Source organism: Taudactylus pleione, unplaced genomic scaffold (genome assembly GCF_031769625.1).
Source record: "Taudactylus pleione unplaced genomic scaffold, aTauple2 ptg000555l, whole genome shotgun sequence".
In the NCBI taxonomy this organism is placed as follows: Eukaryota; Metazoa; Chordata; class Amphibia; order Anura; family Myobatrachidae; genus Taudactylus; species Taudactylus pleione.
The window spans coordinates 1,553,686-1,572,574 of NW_028284957.1; the positions used below are offsets into that span (position 1 = coordinate 1,553,686).

Here is an 18,889-nt window from a genome sequence, read left to right on the forward strand (position 1 = left end):
TAAAGCCATCTAGGGGTCCTGTGCCCAGAGACATATACATGCCATTTAAATTGCAGCCACTTTCGGCATTACGGGTTTCATAATCACGTCAAAGTCTGTAGGAAAGTCTTTTGTGCACGCTCATAAATTGACTTGAATTGTAATTGTCAGCCGATCCCTCTCCATTGCTCATCTTCCTAATCCTGTGGGACAGGTTGGTCCAGTTTGCAGCAGGACTGTATTAACCGTACAAGTCCTGGCTCCGGCGTGGTTTCTCCCTAGAGATCACAGCGTCCATCCTTCTGGCACAGCAGCCCTAGCAAAGACATACTACCAACGTAGGCCTGTTATCCCCATATCAAACAACAATAAGGATTTATTTGTTCATCTTCTGTTGCTATTGGCTGTAGTGAGTCCTTGGGGTGTGTGGGGGCAGTGACCTGTAACACTGAGTACGGCTGTACAAACTCACTGCTACACTACCATAAACCAAGCTCCTGGTTAAGTCCTGAGCTGTCTGCTGGATCTGGATTCCGCTGGTGTCTTCTGTTTGTAACTTGCTCCACTACAGATAGTTTGCACCTATCCACACACAATAAATGGCAGGTAGGGAATGACCAAGGTTGTTTTATTGAGGTAACCATATAAATCAACCTGGACCAGCCCAGACTGACATCAACGTGAAACTAAAAATTAAAAGAATAGATAAAAAATGAAAAGCCTCCAATAGAAAGTGAAAGAGAAAAGTTCCAACTAGTCACTGGGTGTTGGTCTAGGTTGAAGGTAGCAAATTTCTGCACCACAGACTGATCCGTGCGGTACCGCCGCTGCCCCCCATGTCCACTGTGTGGGTGGTCCCGGCTTAAGAAGCCGCAGTGATATGACCCCTCGCTGTTGCCTTGGAGACCTACTTGTACCATCAACTACCTCACCTTCAACCCCTCCGATCTAGCCCGAATGCACCACGACTGCGGGCTGAGGATGGGCGCTGACCTACACCGGCGGTCACTGCAGTCGCACACTGCACACGCAGCACCTGGGAGAATTGGTGAAAGAGGGGAAAATGTGTCAAACCTTCTAAAGCCTGACATAGCAGCCAATCAGCTGTTAGCTAACATTTATCAAGTACAAGTAGCACATGATAGGTAGAAGCTGATTGGTTGCTACAAATACTTCTCCACTTTATAGACTGTTTGATACATTTTCCCGTAGGTCATCTCCTGGTCCCGGAGATTGCCCTAAGTATTCACCATTTGTCCCCAGAACGTTCACTCTTACGTTATACTCTTAACGCCGGCGCTGGGCATCATGGGCTGGATGCCATTCTCACATTTTCTGGTGTTCCTTTTCTCTCCAGATCCTTGGAGCGGTGATCCTCGGCTTCGGGATATGGGTCCTCGTGGACAAGACCAGTTTCATTGCTGTCTTACGTGAGTACGCGAAAAAACCCGCTATTACACCGGCAACCATCAGGGTAGAGCTACAATACATAGATCTGTTTTCAGCAGCTCTGATTATTCTCTCTTAATCGTTTTGCTGCTATACACGGGAACGGCAGGGCTAGAAAGTGTTCCTTGGCTTGAAACCGGGTTTATAATACTGCTGTGAATAGGTCCTAAAACGTAATGCGGAATGTAACGGCGTCCAACATGGCGCAGACTATTTGCATGACTTTACGTTCTCCTGCCCACAGAGAGCTCCTCTTCATCGCTGAAAATCGGCTCATACATCCTGATCGCAGTGGGTGGGTTCACGATGGTGATGGGTTTCCTGGGCTGCGTTGGAGCTGTGAATGAAGTCCGCTGCCTCCTGGGCCTGGTGAGTATACATGTGTGGTGCCCACATCACATGCATGGTATATCACAGTGCTGTAAGCAGACATAGCATAATATAGGCTGCCATCTTGCTTAATTGTAAATAACCTGGTGGCACAGTGGTTAGAATTGCTGCATCACTGCATTGGGGCCATGTGTTCGATTGCAACCAGAGCCCTATCTGTGTGGAGTTTTTATGCTCTCCTCAGGTTTGTGTGGGTGTCCTCTGGTTCCCTTTTACAGACTAATAAGCGCTGTGTAATGTGTACTGTAGGTGCTATATAAATGACTGTGAAGTAGTAAATATGTGCTAGACCAGGGGTAGCCAACCTCTGTCCTCGAGAGCTACTAACAGTTCACATTTTCTAGACCACCTAGCTGGTGCACAGGTGTATGCATTACTCATTAACTCATTTGAAAAGATCCACAAGTGGAGCTAATTATTTCACTTGTGATTCTATGAGACCTAGAAAACATGCACTATTGGTAGCTCTCGGGGACCGAGGTTGGTAACCCCTGTGCTAGACATAGTTTTCTGTGCAGCCTATAACATGGAGTCATGTCTTTCACCTCTTCGTCTGCTTTCTCATACATTTCAGTACTATGTGATTATAGTCACATCCCCAATGAAGTATTCACCCTCTCTCATACATTTCAGTACTATGTGATTAGTCAGATCCCCAATGAAGTATTCACCCTCTCTCATACATTTCAGTACTATGTGATTAGTCACATCCCCAATGAAGTATTCACCCTCTCTCATACATTTCAGTACTATGTGATTAGTCAGATCCCCAATGAAGTATTCACCCTCTCTCATACATTTCAGTACTATGTGATTATAATCTCATCCTCAATGAAGTATTCACCCTCTCTCATACATTTCAGTACTATGTGATTATAGTCACATCCCCAATGATGTCTTAGCCCTCCTCTAACAATGTTTCACTTAGTATTTCCCCCCAAGTTGTTATATTAAGAGAGGATTATCTCATCTGGAATAGATAGACAGGAGGGTCCTACCATGAAGGTAAATCAATTGTGGGCAAGCGAAGGCAAACACTGACTTCTGAGCTGTGGAAGCAGGATGTAGTCAGCATCCCGGCGTGCGGGATGCCGACAGTCGAAATACCGGTGCCGGAAGCGCCAGAATCCCAACCGTTGGCATCCTGAAGGTAAGTATCGGGGGTCAGGGGGAGGGTTAGGCTTAGGCACTGGAGTGGGGGAGGCTAGACTTAGGCACTAAGGGGGAGGTTAAGGTTAGCTTACTTACCTAGAGGGGTCGGGATTTTGACAAGCGGCATCCCGACCGCCAGGATCCCATACCAAACCCGTGGAAGCATATAAGACTATTACAGAAACCGGTACAGCCTAATAACAATGTTTTCCTGGACGGCCCTATCTCACCTTCTCACATCAAGCTCCAGTTTGTGTCCCCTTCTCTGCTAGTATAGGCTTTGTGCATGACTCAGACACAAGCAGGTCCACATCACTCCTCCTCTGTGTGTGTGTTACCCTCTCTGCTGGTATTGGCTCTGTGCATGACTCAGACACAAGCAGGTCCATATCACTCCTCCTCTGTGTGTGTGTGTTACCCTCTCTGCTGGTATTGGCTCTGTGCATGACTCAGACACAAGCAGGTCCATATCACTCCTCCTCTGTGTGTGTGTGTTACCTTCTCTGCTGGTATAGGCTCTGTGCATGGCTCAGACACAAGCAGGTCCATATCACTCCTCCTCTGTGTGTGTGTTACCGTCTCTGCTGGTATAGGCTCTGTGCATGGCTCAGACACAAGCAGGTCCATATCACTCCTCCTCTGTGTGTGTGTTACCCTCTCTGCTGGTATAGGCTCTGTGCATGGCTCAGACACAAGCAGGTCCATATCACTCCTCCTCTGTGTGTGTTACCCTCTCTGCTGGTATAGGCTCTGTGCATGGCTCAGACACAAGCAGGTCCATATCACTCCTCCTCTGTGTGTGTGTTACCGTCTCTGCTGGTATAGGCTCTGTGCATGACTAAGACACAAGCAGGTCCATATCACTCCTCCTCTGTGTGTGTGTTACCGTCTCTGCTGGTATAGGCTCTGTGCATCACTCAGACACAAGCAGGTCCATATCACTCCTCCTCTGTGTGTGTTACCCTCTCTGCTGGTATAGGCTCTGTGCATGACTCAGACACAATCAGGTCCATATCATTCCTCCTCTGTATGTGTGTTACCCTCTCTGCTGGTATAGGCTCTGTGCATGACTCAGGCACAATCAGGTCCATATCACTTCTCCTCTGTTTGTGTTTCAGTATTTCACGTTTTTGCTGCTGATACTGATCCTGCAGATTGTTGCTGGAGTCCTGATTTACTTCCAGAAGAATACGGTATGTAATGCTCTTATTATCTCAGCTTGGTACTTGTTCAACGTGGCGCACACTCCACAGAGTAATAATTTCATCAAGTGCCAGCTTATAATTACCTTCGTACATAGGGACGATGTATCAAACTTTCTAAAGAGGACTAGAGGAGAATTTGCCCATAGCAACCAATCGGGTAATTTCTAGAACATAAAAGGTAGAATCTGATTGGTTGCTGTTGAGAATGCATCTACTTGTCCTCTTTAAAAGGTTTGATACATCTCTTCATAGATCCCAATATACAGTCAGGTCCATAAATATTGGGACATTGACAGAATTTTCAGATTTAGGCCTCTATTCACCACCACAGTGGTTTTGAAATGAAACAAACAAGATGTGCTTTAACTGCAGACGTTCAGATTTAATTTGAGGGTAATTACATTTAAATCGGGTGAACGGTGTAGGAATTACAACAGTTTCAATATGTGCCTCCCACTTTTTAAGGGGCCAAAAGTAATGGGACTATCAACTCAAAAGCTATTTCATGGACAGGTGTGGGCTATTCCCTCGTTATTTCATTATCAATTAAGCAGGTAAAAGGTCTGGAGTTGATTCTAGGTGTGACATTTGCATTTGGAATCAGTTGCTGTCAACTCTCAATATGAGATCCAAAGAGCTGTCAATGTCAGTGAAGCAAGCCATCATTAGGCTGAAAAATGAAAACAAACCCATCAGAGAGATAGCAAAAACATTAGGTGTGGCCAAATCAACTGTTTGGAACATTCTTAAAAAGAAAGAACGCACTGGAGAGCTCAGCAACACCAAAAGACCCGGAAGACCAAGGAAAATAACTGTGGTGGATGACAGAAGAATTATTTCCCTGGTGAAGAAAAACCCCTTCACAACAGTTGGCCAAATCAAGAAAACTCTCAAGGAGGTAGATGTATATGTGTCAAAGTCAACAATCAAGAGAAGACTTCACACGAGTGAATATAGAGGGTTCACCACAAGATGCAAACCATTGGTGAGCCACAAAAACAGGAAGACCAGATTAGAGTTTGCCAAACAACATCTAAAAAAGCCATTACAGTTCTGGAACAACATCCTATGGACAGATGAGACAAAGATCAACTTGTACCAGAGTGATGGGAAGAGGAGAGAAGGAAAGGAACTGCTCATGATCCAAAACATACCACCTCATCAGTGAAGCATGGTGGTGGTAGTGTCATGGCGTGGGCATGTATGGCTGCCAATGGAACTGGTTCCCTTTTATTTATTGATGATGTGACTGCTGACAAAAGCAGCAGAATGAATTCTGAAGTGTTTCGGGCAATATTATATGCTCATATTCAGTCAAATGCTTCAGAACTCATTGGACGGCGCTTCACAGTGCAGATGGACAATGACCCGAAGTATACTGCAAAAGCAACCAAGGAGTTTTTTAAGGCTAAAAAGTGGAATGTTATGCAATGGCCAAGTCAATCCCCTGACCTGAATCCGATTGAGCATGCATTTCACTTGATGAAGACTAAACTGAAGGGAAAATGCCCCAAGAACAAGCAGGAACTGAAGACATTTACAGTAGAAGCCTGGCAGAGCATCACCAGGGATGAAACCCAGCGTCTGGTGATGTCTATACGTTCCAGACTTCAGGCTGTAATTGCCTGCAAAGGATTTGCAACAAAGTATTACAAAGTGAAAGTTAGATATAGGATTGTTTAGTTTGTCCCATTACTTTTGGCCCCTTAAAAAGTGGGAGGCACATATAGAAACCGTTGTAATTCCTACACCGTTCACCTGATTTGTATGTAATTACCCTCACATTAAATCTGAAAGTCTGCAGTTAAAGCACATCTTGTTTGTTTCATTTCAAAGCCATTGTGGTGGTGAATAGAGGACAAAATATGAAAATTCTGTCAATGTCCCAATATTTATGGACCTGACTGTATGTGTATATATATATATGTGTATGTGTCTGTGTTAAATTATTATTGGTAATTCAGATCAAAGCATCCTAGTGATCATGTTTCACTCAGATTATACTGTACTTCTTATATATATATATATATATATATATATTTTAAAATGCAGTGAGACTTGAGGAAGGGGGGGGCTGGTACGATTTCCATTTGCTCTCACCCTGACACGTCCGTTTGAGGCCTGAACATGACATAGACTGTATACCCTGCCACTTGTTGTGCTATAGCACGTATACATCGTCTAGTCAGGCTGTACACATTTAATATCGCCTCTTTTGGAAATATCTTTAAAGTTCAAGCCACAGATGACTTGAATTTGTTCCTTTAACCCACATCCGCCACCCGAATAGGTGTTCTATGTCTCACTGTATCTCTGTACAATCATCTGTACTGCTGGATATTCGTGGCTCTGAAGGGGAAACAGGATGTGTGTTATTTTATCGTAAGATCAGAAATGTAGACGCTTGTCAACAAAATAATTTTACATGTGGTGCAGGGACTGGAGCTTATCGTGATTCTGAAGCCTTCTGCTGCTTATCGTACCGTTTAGACAGGAAAAGCAAAGTATGGCTCAATTTCCATAAATATTTTTCTCTTGTTGTGACCGAAAAAGACCAACAAACTAATGAAACATGTGTTTTTGTTTATTTAGATCAGATAAAATGCAATTAAGGGTTTCTTTATTGTATACATAAAGGTTAGTTCATAGTTTGCCATTGCAATTAATAAGAATTTGTACTTTTTACTATATACTGCTTTTCAGTTCAAACGTGTAGTTCTGGTTCAGTACAGCACATGGTCTGAAGGTACATACAGATCTACGCTTATTTAATGACATGTATTGAGTGTAAACAGCAAATACATAACTCACACCTATGTTACGCCTCTCGGTTTGTTGGTGCAAGATGAAAATCTTAAATGGCAGAACGGGACATGTCCGTTTTGCCTGCTATGAGATAATTGTGTTAGAATCCACAACTTGCAGTTACCTAGGAGACTGCAAATCACAGCAGAGATGAAACACTTTGGTTATGTATCACCAGGAAACTAAATATTTAATTCTTCTTTTGTCTCGTGCTGAAAACAGCTTAAAAGTGAGGTATCGTCCATAATTCATAAACTGATTGTGGAATACGACCCAAGTGACACTCCGAAAAGTGCAGACAGTACATGGGATTATATCCAGCATAATGTGAGTATGGTTCCTGTGATGATTAAAGTGTACTTTTATGGACAGAGGGCCTGATTCAGAGCCGGACGCTATTTGCGCTCGCTCGTTCAGAAAAAGGGGCCGGCTATTTAAATTGAGCGCTCGCTCTTTGCGGTCTGTTGACGCCTCTATGTGTGAGCGAGCGAACGAAACATGCGCTCGCTATTTTGTAAAGACGCCCCCTGGCCGCTCGCATCCTACGTCATCTCCGCTATTTATTAGATTAATCGAGTACATCGAAAGGCGTCTGAACTGCTCGCAGTGCTTGTGGTAGGATTTTCCTACCGCAATCATGCGAACAGTTCAGGCTAAGAGACAACCAAGTGACGTGGTCGATGACGCTGCTTTGTTAATTATGCACACCCTTAATACGCCCATTTTGACCGTTAGGCACGCCTGCGTTCGGATCTCCACTCCCCATTTTCAAGCACCTTCCCCTGTTACCACCCACAAACGCCTCATCCTGTCACACAAATTAGCAGGCACTCGCTATTTTGCGAGCGCTCGATTTCCGACCGCACTGACTGGTTGGCGCATGTGCATTATGACCCATACGCATGCGCAGATGTGTGAACATCGTTCGGAGCGAACGAGCGGCCGCTTACGAGCTGCTCTGAATCAGGCCCAGAGTTGCTAATAATGACCTCCTAAAATGATTACTCCAATGGTCCAGGTTTAATTAGACGCGAGCTGTCCATGTTTGCGCTTTTATTATGGGCCAGTGACAGCAGGCCAATACCTCTTGCCTCTTTGGAATCCGCCTCCAGTGACATCACGTGGCTTATGAAATTGGCTCCTATAAGTGATGTTGCAGTGTTATTGCTTTGATACTTGTAACCGTAGCAACACAATCATTCTCCGTAGTTCTACTGCTGGTCTGCGGTTACATATACACAAAGTAATGACGGAGACCATTGTCGGTAGCCTTTATATCTGCAAGAGTTATAAATGCTGCATAATTGTCATTAGAAGCGTTATTTGTTTTTTATATAATACTATGGACATGTCTACTGAACATGTTACCTGAGTACTGTACTTACACCCAGAAAAACATGAATTGATAGTACGACACCCAGAAAATATGAACTGATAGTACGACAGCACAACAAGTAAAAGGACGCAAATGGTTGTCCGCAAGCAAGAAGCTTTTATTGGGTACAGAAACCATATCCGATCATTTTTAGTCACCCTGTATCTGCGGAATGTCGCAGACACCTTTCCCGAATTGACGGCGCCCGGCCTGGCCTTATAAACAGGTGGGCGCAGTGTTTATGTTCGCACAGTTGAGCGATTTATTTGCTACTGTGCATGCACCTAAAGTCTTGGAAACCCCTGCGAGGCATGTGTACCATAATGAGTGTAGGCAGATTGCTGTTGTGTACGGAATCGCTGCAAAGCCATGGGCATTCCTGGGAGGCGGCTTGAAGTGATTGCAAAAAACAAAGGCCATCTTATGGGCGTACTGTGGGAGTGTTCTATGTCGCCTCCAGCATTTGCAAGTGTGTATGCACACTGCTGGGTCCCGTCGCGAGCGTGGGCCTTTACTGTTCTTTTGTAACGATATCGGCAATGCAGTTAGAGGCGGTCGCTACGCTAGGTGTTACAGGTGGCAATCGCTTAGCTTGGTGAGTTTTTGTACTGTGGCTCATGTCTCGTTCTGTTTTTTTATTGTTGCAGCTCAAGTGCTGTGGTTGGACCAGTTACCAGAATTGGACAGAAAATCCAAACGTTGGAAACCGCACAAATTACTTTCCATGCTCCTGTGATGCGAATGAGACGAGAGTGACGTCCGGCTTCTGCAATAGCACTGTCCCTGCCCTCTTTCCAGCTGTGAGTGTACCAGTCTCCCGTGAATACCGCGTGCACTGCGGGGCATTTGAGTGCAGATAATTGCGCTAATAATTATCTTTTTATTCCTTGTTTTCTGGGCTCAGACTGTTTATGAGAATACTGCCTAGTTCTTAGGGCCTGATTCAGAGCCGGACGCTCTGACCAGAGCGCTCGCTCTCAATCAGGGCCCTTCTCCATTAAAATGGAGCGTCCTCCTGGACGCTCGTATAGCTGTGGGTCACCACCCATAGCATATACGAGCGTCCAAAAAGATGGTCGCGATGGTCTTGACCATCGCGACCATCGGACTTGCGACGGAGACCCTGCGGTAGGGTCTCCCTGCCAAAAGCCCTGGAGTGATGTTGGCTCTATCAGAGCCAAAATAACTCCCACTGACATCACTAGTGATGTCAGTGGGGCCGGCTTCAGACGGTAGGCGTTCCCATGGGAACGCCTCTGTCTGGCAGGCACGCCCACCAAAGGAGGCGTGCTGTCAATCAACATCGACAGCACGCCCCCTTTGGTGCGAGACCCGGAGCGACAGCTTGGCTGTCGCAGTCCGGGTCTTGCGCATGACGGAGCTCCCTCCGTCGTGAGCATGCGTAGTGGGGAACATCGACCCACTTGCGAGCTTACTGCCGCTTGCGAGTGGGTCTGAATGACCCCCTTAGTTCATTGAAAGTGCCTCATGCCTCACTAATATCTCTAGTTCCAAGTAAATGATGCCTCAATAACAATCATTTTGTAAAGTTGCAAACGCTTTTCTGTAACCTCTCACGGGTCACCTATGCACAAATGTACTGAGTGTCCCTGCTAGGGACATTGGGTCTCATTCAGACCCGGTCATTAGATGCAAGCGGTCGCTCTGAATGAGGGCGGCCGCTTGCATCTTGAAGTGCGGCCTCCTGGTCGCTAGCTAAGCTGTGGGTTACCACCCACAGCTTAGCGACCGACCAGGGTGATGGTCGCGATGTTCAGGACCATCGGGGCTTGCGACAATACCCTAAGGTTGGGTCTCGGCATTCGCAAGCCCCAGGCAGCTTCCTGCTCTGATCGAGCATGAAGCTCCGCACCGACATCACTGGTGATGTCAGTGGGGCCGCCCCCAAACGGCAAGCATTCCGTCGGGAACGCCTCCGTTTGGCCGGCCACCCCCCGGCCTGCCTTCCAAACGGGGCGAGCTGTCAATCAACATCGACAGCTCGCCCCCTTTGGTGCGAGACACGGAGCGCCCGTCGCTACCTGGGTCTTGCGCATGCGCACGTCGGAGATGGCTCCGACATGCGCATGCCCAGTGGGCAAACATCGATCCAGTTGCGAGCACTCAGCGCTTGCGACCGGGTCTGAATGAGGCCCATAGTTTTGTGGGCTACTGGGGCATTGTCTGGAGAAGGGTCAGGGGGATCAAGATTCTGTTAAAAGGGAGCCTTGGATCAAACATTAAAGAGAGATTAAGAGGAGAATTTGCTCTCAGCAACCAATCGGCTTTCAACTGTCATATTATAGACTGTGCTATGAAAATGACAGCTAGAAGCTGATTGGTTGCCATGGCTCCACCATACCAGATCTCTGCCGCTTTATTTTCCGGCCAGTGTTCTGATTGGCCTGGACTATCTGTGATGCCATCGCCATGATGTAACTTTCTCCACCCCTTTGTCTGGCAGCAGGTAGATATATACCCATGGTCGCTTGCTAAGTGATCATTGAGCATATACGTTTTCCTCAGAACCCTGCTCAGTGACAGACGAATGGGCCTCGCTGTCTATCTGCGGAGCAAAGTCCCGGTCGCCAACAGAAGTGAAGGGGGCTTAATTATATGACATGTTTTAGTTTATTGCAGCTTACGCGTCAGTCATTTCTCTACTCACTTTATTTAGCAAATTCATTGGCTCCATTCTCCTAAACATGTTGGTCCCTACGAGAAAATGACCGTATTCACTGCGCCAAAGGCACTGGGTATATTTTTATGTCTCCAAACTGTTTTTATTGGCTTATGAGTTAAACTTGGCACATTACCAAACTACAGGAGAGGCGGTTACTGACCGTGCGCTTTTGTGTCTCAGGGCTGCGAGGCGCAGGTGGAGAGCTGGCTGCAGGACAATCTCGCCATCATCCTGGGAGTGTGCGTCGGAGTGGCCGTGATAGAGGTAAGAGGATCCGCCTTTATAAAGCAAGATGTTACCACCACTTATCTACAGTATTCTTTTTTTATACATATTTATACACAGTATACTGTCAGAAAGTATACAACAACTTATTCATTGATTTTGGAAGATGGCATTTGTCACAATACAATGCGTGCAGATCGCGCGCCCGCTAGCGTTTCACAACGCTTTTGGCGAGCGTCTCTGTGTGGTATTACTTCCATCTAAGACAACACATAATCCCTTAGATACGCTGTCAAAATTGTTTGTTTCTTTCCCCAAAACACAAAAACCCCGATTCAGTGCTGGGCGCAGTGTCACGCGCAGTCAGCTGATTTTAAGTCTGCACATGAGTCCCGATGGTTACCGCCGGGGACGCAAAATGAATTAAAGACGCAGTACCGCCGACACAGGATGCCATGTTCAGACGGAAAAAGTGCGTCCGATTGTACTGTGATAGCACCAAGACGGACTAGCCATGCTGCGTGTGGGCAACTCGGAATTCTGAGAGTTTGTTGCTCCGTTCGCATAAAGATGGCAACCGCGCCTGCGCGCACTTCTAAATCAGGCCCAAAGATCCAATAACACATGAATAAAAGTAATATGTCCCCCCTACAAAATGTAGTGAATGTTATCAATGAGGCTGAGCGTGTCATTTAATTCATATAGGGAAAAATAAATGACACGCCACCATACAGAGAGTATGAGAAGTCGTTTGGGAAACATTATGGAAATGGAAATTTCAGATGGAAAATGTAATTAAATAAAAGGGGAAATTCCTTATAAAACTCTCAGCTGGCTTATAGAAGGATATAGGGGAGTTGTACTAAGCCTTGGAGGGAGATAAAGTACCATCCAATCAGCTCCTAACTGTCATGTTAGACTATGGGGGAGATGTACTAAGCTTTTGGAGACAGGTAAAGTGGAAAGAGAAAGTACCAATAAATCAGCTCCTATCGGTTTACAGGCTGTGGGGTTGATGTACTAAAGCCTTTGATGGAGATAAAGAGGACAGATATACTCTAAATGTCTCCTCTTTTATCTCTCTCCAGTACATAGACCTGAATACCTCCGGTACTCTGACACTATGAGCAATTCAAATATCCCTGATGAGCTTTAGTGGGAGATGTATCAAACCTTTGAGAGAAATAACCAATCGGCTTCTGTCATTTTATAGCCTGTGTTAGATAAATGATAGCCAGGAGCTGATTGGTTGCCACGGACAACTTCTCCACGTCCTCTCTTTCAAAGATTTGATACGTCTACCCCTTTAAAGACAAAAAACATTATTCATATTTAGAACTGTAATTAAGAACAGACATGATGGAAGTAGGGGATGTGAGGGTATTATTCATACTTGTGTACTCTTCCTGATTGTCAAGGAGAATCCCTGAAATAGCAGCAATCTCCCTGTCTCCCTGAAGAGTGTAGTAATCTCCCTCATTGCACCTTACCCCCATTATGTAGCTGTTATAAAAAAAAAAACATAGATTAAAATGGGATCGTTAGTATCATTTCCCTGCATTGGCACAATGATCCCTACATGTATTATCTGAGAAGTATCTGTTTCGTTTTCATCAACAAGTAAATCTTACTGACTGCTTTGGGGCTCATTTACATTTGGATGTAAGTCAGTGTTATGACACGCCTCTCAGATGTAGCAGTACACGCCCATCACATGTATGACACCCCTCTCAGATGTAGCAGTACACGCCCATCACATGTATGACACGCCTCTCAGATGTAGCAGTACACGCCCATCACATGTATGACACCCCTCGCAGATGTAGCAGCACACGCCCATCACATGTATGACACCCCTCTCAGATGTAGCAGTACACGCCCATCACATGTATGACACGCCTCTCAGATGTAGCAGTACACGCCCATCACATGTATGACACACCTCAGATGTAGCAGTACACGCCCATCACATGTATGACATGCCTCTCAGATGTAGCAGTACACGCCCATCACATGTATGACATGCCCCTCAGATGTAGCAGTACACGCCCATCACATGTATGACATGCCCCTCAGATGTAGCAGTACACGCCCATCACATGTATGACACGCCCCTCAGATGTATCAGTACACGCCCACTTTACCGCCGCGCTCATAGGTGCTGCTTTCACAATCTCCCTGAAATGCTTTTTCAAAAGTAGGCATGTAAGGTAATATTTTCTTTGACCTTTGACAGTAGTTGTACGCAGAGATGCGATTACAATGCGTGACGCTCTGCACTGCCCGCACTTGCAGGTGCTCGGTTCTGGAGCGTACGCAGTTCAGATTCACGCCAGGTACGCTGCGCAAATGGGCGTACTTTCAAGGCTGCATCAGCCCATTTACGTCTAATAGTAGAGATCTGATGTGTGTGTTCTTTAGTGTACATAATTGTTGCGGGTCCGTGAGGAGGGGCGGGGTTAAATGACGCAATTTGTGTCCCTTTAGCCACACCCCTCTGTACCCGCAAATTCCCCATATAATCTCCCCCTCCTGCCCACTTTACTAGGAAGTGGACAGGATGCGGCAGATCCTCCTACTATTCTGGGGGTGCAGGGGACTACCGGAAAAATCGTGAGCCTCCCTCAACTTCTGTGACCTGTATACTCCAGAAGCAGCCATTTTGTGGGCTGAACCAATATATTCATGAGAGTGTAATCTATACCGGTGTCTCATTTAATTTAACCAGGTAGTGGCTCAGTAAAGTTGCTGGTTCATACTGGATTAATTGGCTACATACTGGTACTGCCACAAAATGGCAGCCACTTTCGGGTCTAGGTGACTGGAACTGATCCTAAACAACTGTAGTAGGTAGTTAAGCACATAGCGCCATCTGCAGGCTGTAATAATGTACTGTTTTCTAGTAAGCTGTGAATGGGGTATTTAGTTTATAGTACTGCATTGCTATCTGCAGGCTATTATTTTAATGTGTATAAAAACAAAAAAAAATTGCAACATAATCACAGGAAGTGTCATCCCCATATTCAGCTTTTAGGTATTATACAATGACTTAATAATAATTTTATTTATAAAGCGCTTTTCTCCAATAGGACTCAAGGTGCTTAACAGATAAAGGGTGATTTAATTGTTTGTTTTTTTAGACACAGTAATTACTGGGCACCCAATGCGGCAGTTCAATTGTTTTGGGCACCCATTAATTATTGCGCTTGTCGCGCCCAATTAGACCATTAGAGCCACCGGCGAAAACAATTGAATTGCCCCCATAGTATGAACATAATATAGAAGTTTACATTTCAAAAAAATAAAAAAAAATAAATATATATATATATATATATATATATACATACAGAAACCATGAACATAATACAGAGATTTAGATTTGTATAAAATACATAAACCATGAATGTACTACAAAGATGTGGCAGCCATTTTGGGTCATCAGTTCAAAGGATTATACATCCTACCACATGAGGCAGCCATTTTAGCTACGTGCACTACATAGGATTACACTGGGAAGAATAGGCAATGCCTGGAATTGATAACACATAATGGGTCAGATAAAAAATACTGGGCGAGATCCCTGCAACATCATCACAATCCCGCATTGTTCATTCTTCAAGCAAGGCAACCATGCTGGGCGATAAGCAACACGTGCAAAAAGACGTACAAGGGTCAAATGAACAGTGACTAAAGTAAGGTGCCAGCCAATCCGCTCCTAACTGCCATCTCACAGGCTGTGTTTTTAAAATGACAGTGAGGAGCTGATTGGCTGGCACCTTACCTCCGTTCACTTTATCTCCTTCCAAGGCTTAGTAAATGGGATCTGATTGGTCGGCACTTTATCGCTCTCCCAAGGGGTCTGTCTTTTTTCAAACACAGGGTTCTATGTGCTAAGCCCCGGAGAGAGATACAGTGACTGAGAAATGACAAGAGCTGATTGGTTGGCACTTTATCTCCAAACACAGCCTGTAAAGTGACAGTTAGGAGCTGATTGGTTGGTACTTTATCTCCTTACACTTTCTCTGTAAGGCTTAGTACATCTCCCCCTGTATCTTTGTAATGACATCCTTTATAATGCTAACTTGTGTGATTGAAGAAAGCCTGCCCAAGAGAGGGCGTAATTAAGTTGAGCGATTATCATGTTGCATGCGCTGTAATCGGACTCCCAAAACGGATGTGGTACAAAATGTCGACATTTTAGAACGTTGATACCAAAATGTGCATGTAGACAGTCGGCTTGGATAACCCCAACACTAAAATGGACTGTCGACATTCTACCTGTCAACATACTGACTGCATTACCCCTAACGCAAGCTAAGTAATATATGGCGTAATACATGACAGCAGATTTTATTTACAAGAATTTATACAGTTATTAACATCAATAGGGTATTATAGCTAAATAATGATTCCACCTTCAGTCCCCATGACAGTACATATGATATCCTATTACTGCACAAAGGCCACTTTGTGGGCACCTCGGGGTGATTGCTGATGTGGGGGTCTCATGCAGTCACCAGGTCAGTTACCCCAAGTTCTCACCTTCTTCTCTCTCTAGTTAATAGGTCTGATTCTGTCCATGTGCCTCTGCCGAAACATCCAAAACGAGGATTATACAAAGGTGCCGAAATACTGAGGAACACCCGCTTCCCCCTAAACTACATTGGATAACCCGCTTGACGGAAGATGCCAGGGGGCAAGGAAACATTCCCCAACCACCACCCTTCCAGCCCCCACAATCGTCCCCTGAACACGCCGCCATGTATATCCCCCCCCCCCCCCCCCCTGTGTACAGATTATAAAGAGAAGACGACTTAGAGGGAAGGAGATGTCCCGTTGATTACCACCACTTGGACCATCCTCTGAGAAGCGAATCTCCGAATTGTGACAATAAGGGCTGTCTTAGCATTCCTTACAGATGAATGACTTATATATCGTAGAAGCTGTTCGTTAAGATAATTAGCTGCAGAAGGATTTGATAGAGGAAGAGAACAGGAACTAAGCACCCTGTGGTTCTCCAGCCGCTATGGAACTACAAGTTCCAGGTGTTTCCTGGACTTAGAAGCTCCAAAACCGCTGAAGAGCCACAGGTTACTCCAGGCCGCTCCCCGGCAGGTTTCACTTTTTTGGATCAATGCTTTGTATAGTGATATGTAAAAAAGACAAAAAAAAAAACGGAGCAGATTTATCTAATAGAACCTTTTTATTTCTGTATAAAAATAGATGTAAATAAAAGTGTGGTACTCGGTACCGCTGATTGCTGTGCCTATTTAACTGGATGGGTGGTTACCGACGTGGTAACTGGGCAACAAGGATGCTGTAACCCACAGCGACCAGTCAGACGTAAGCTTTCATGTTCTAAACTGTCCTGGAAGAATTACTTTGTGTTTCTATGAGACTACGGCATTTATACAAACTGCAAGCAATTGTTACTATTCTGACTGGACAATAGATTAAGGGATCTATTTACTAAGCAGTGTTAGGAGACAGAGTGAAAAGTGATAAGGTGCCAGCCAATCAGCTCCCAACTGTCATTTTTCAAACACAGCCTGTGAGATGACAGTTGGGAGCGGATTGGCTGGCACCTTATCACTTTTCACTCTGTCTCCTCACACTGCTTAGTAAATAGATCTCAAAGATTCCAGATGTGATCTATTTATGTTGTTTAATTTATCCTTATCCCTTATTTACCGTACTCCTTCCGCCCTGTTCTCACCAAGTTGGCCGGCAAGAGGACCCAGGCGTTGACCGCTGCAAGTCCAGAGTGTCCGTGTGGCCCAGTTCCTAATAACCGACTCAGTGAGACCGTACAAGAGCGATAGCGAAACGTATCTTCCTAACCATCATTACTATGGAGAATTTCTGCATCAGTCCAATAATGAATGTGCTTGTCATACTTATACACACACACACACACATCGTTGAGAGATATGTATGTATGTATGTGTGTATATGTATATATATATATGTGTATATATATATATATATATATATATATATATATATATATGTATAGTGTGTGTATAGAATAGATTAAATAATAGAAATCACTGAATTAGTAAAACTTTATGCAAAAAAAAATAAAATGTATATTTTATGGGTTTTCACCACAATAAGTGACTTATCCCCTTCCATACCCAGTGATTTCTCAGCGGTAGCACCCAAGTGCCTGGGGCTGGAGCCTGTGTACAGAACTGAAACAGATTTTTTTTTTTGGGGGGGGGGGGGGGGGCTACACACAAAGGAGGCAGCCATATTGTGGCAAGATACCATATGTTCATGTAACCCATCGGGTAGTGCTGTAATATTCATCTAAATGTCATATTTGGTCAACCCATCACACCTGAAATAAAAAAAACAATAAAAGTTGACTTACATACATGACTTAGGGCAGGATGCACCATTGCGGTTTTTGCAGTCAAACCTCAGAGAATAACGTATTCTGAGGTTTGGCCACTTACAGCATATGCACCAAGCCCCGAAAAGTGATACATTCCAAGCATCAGTGTGCCATTGTTCTGGGGCCACGAGTGTCGGTGGGTCATTGTTCTGGGGCCACGAGTGTCGGTGGGTCATTGTTCTGGGGCCACGAGTGTCGGCGGGCCATTGTTCTGGGGCCACGAGTGTCGGCGGGCCACGAGTGTCGGCGGGCCATTGTTCTGGGGCCACGAGTGTCGGCGGGCCATTGTTCTGGGGCCACGGGTGTCGACGGACCATTGTTCTGTGGCCACGAGTGTCGGCGGGCCATTGTTCTGGGGCCACGAGTGTCGGCGGGCCATTGTTCTGGGGCCACGAGTGTCGGCGGGCCATTGTTCTGGGGCCACGAGTGTCGGCGGGCCATTGTTCTGGGGCCACGAGTGTTGGCGGGCCATTGTTCTGGGGCCACGAGTGTCGGCGGGTCATTGTTCTGGGTCCACGAGTGTCGGCGGGCCTTTGTGCTGGGGCCACGAGTGTCGGCGGGCCTTTGTTCTGGGGCCACGAGTGTCGGCGGGCCATTGTTCTCAGGACCCAAGTGCTATTGTCCTGGGGCCCCAAGTGTCAGTGTGCGTATTTGACAATCGGGAGACCCTGTAGATGTAACAAGCTGAACACCTGTAGTCTGATAAATGTGCTGTTTGCTCAGATCTGTAGGGGGCTAACAGGATAATAGAGCCCACCCCACTTTACTAGTATATGTTCCATATCGGCTACTTGTGAATCGCATCGCCGCTATATATGGGTGACTTTGATTCAGATTACTGTACAGCCTGTAACCCATCTGTGACTGATATTATCAATATTACATTTGCTGTTGTATTTCAGCTACGTATAATGACTGGAATAAAGTTCATGCACGTGTGACCTTTGTGATTATTAGGGCATTAGGGGAAATCTGAGCTACGTATAATGACTGGAATAAAGTTAATGTTTAAGCTTTTTCTTTATGAACAACCTACGGATGTAGTGCTAGAACCAAAGCTATAGTGACACGAATGAACTCACCACGTAGCAATAAAAACACTATTTACCGACTAGAAATAAATGATTGTATAGATAAAACATTGATCAGGGATTATCGTGTGAAAAATGATATGCTGAAATTACTGCATCTGAAATGCTTGTAATTCACTAGTAATAGCTGAGGTG

At 45.2% G+C, this 18,889-nt stretch overlaps 1 protein-coding gene across 1 annotated transcript in view; it reads left to right on the top strand.

The window, feature by feature from the left end:
- CD82 (CD82 molecule) overlaps positions 1-16,513 on the top strand; it is a 67,387-nt gene extending 50,874 nt beyond the window's left edge. Inside the window, exons 3-9 of the mRNA XM_088452632.1 lie at positions 1,337-1,409; positions 1,673-1,797; positions 4,089-4,163; positions 7,203-7,307; positions 9,003-9,155; positions 11,219-11,302; positions 15,822-16,513. Of these exons, the coding sequence (XP_088308758.1) occupies positions 1,337-1,409; positions 1,673-1,797; positions 4,089-4,163; positions 7,203-7,307; positions 9,003-9,155; positions 11,219-11,302; positions 15,822-15,899 (693 nt within the window). The 3' untranslated portion in view covers positions 15,900-16,513. The remainder of the gene's footprint in view (positions 1-1,336; positions 1,410-1,672; positions 1,798-4,088; positions 4,164-7,202; positions 7,308-9,002; positions 9,156-11,218; positions 11,303-15,821) is intronic.
- The last annotated feature ends 2,376 nt before the right edge of the window (positions 16,514-18,889 follow it).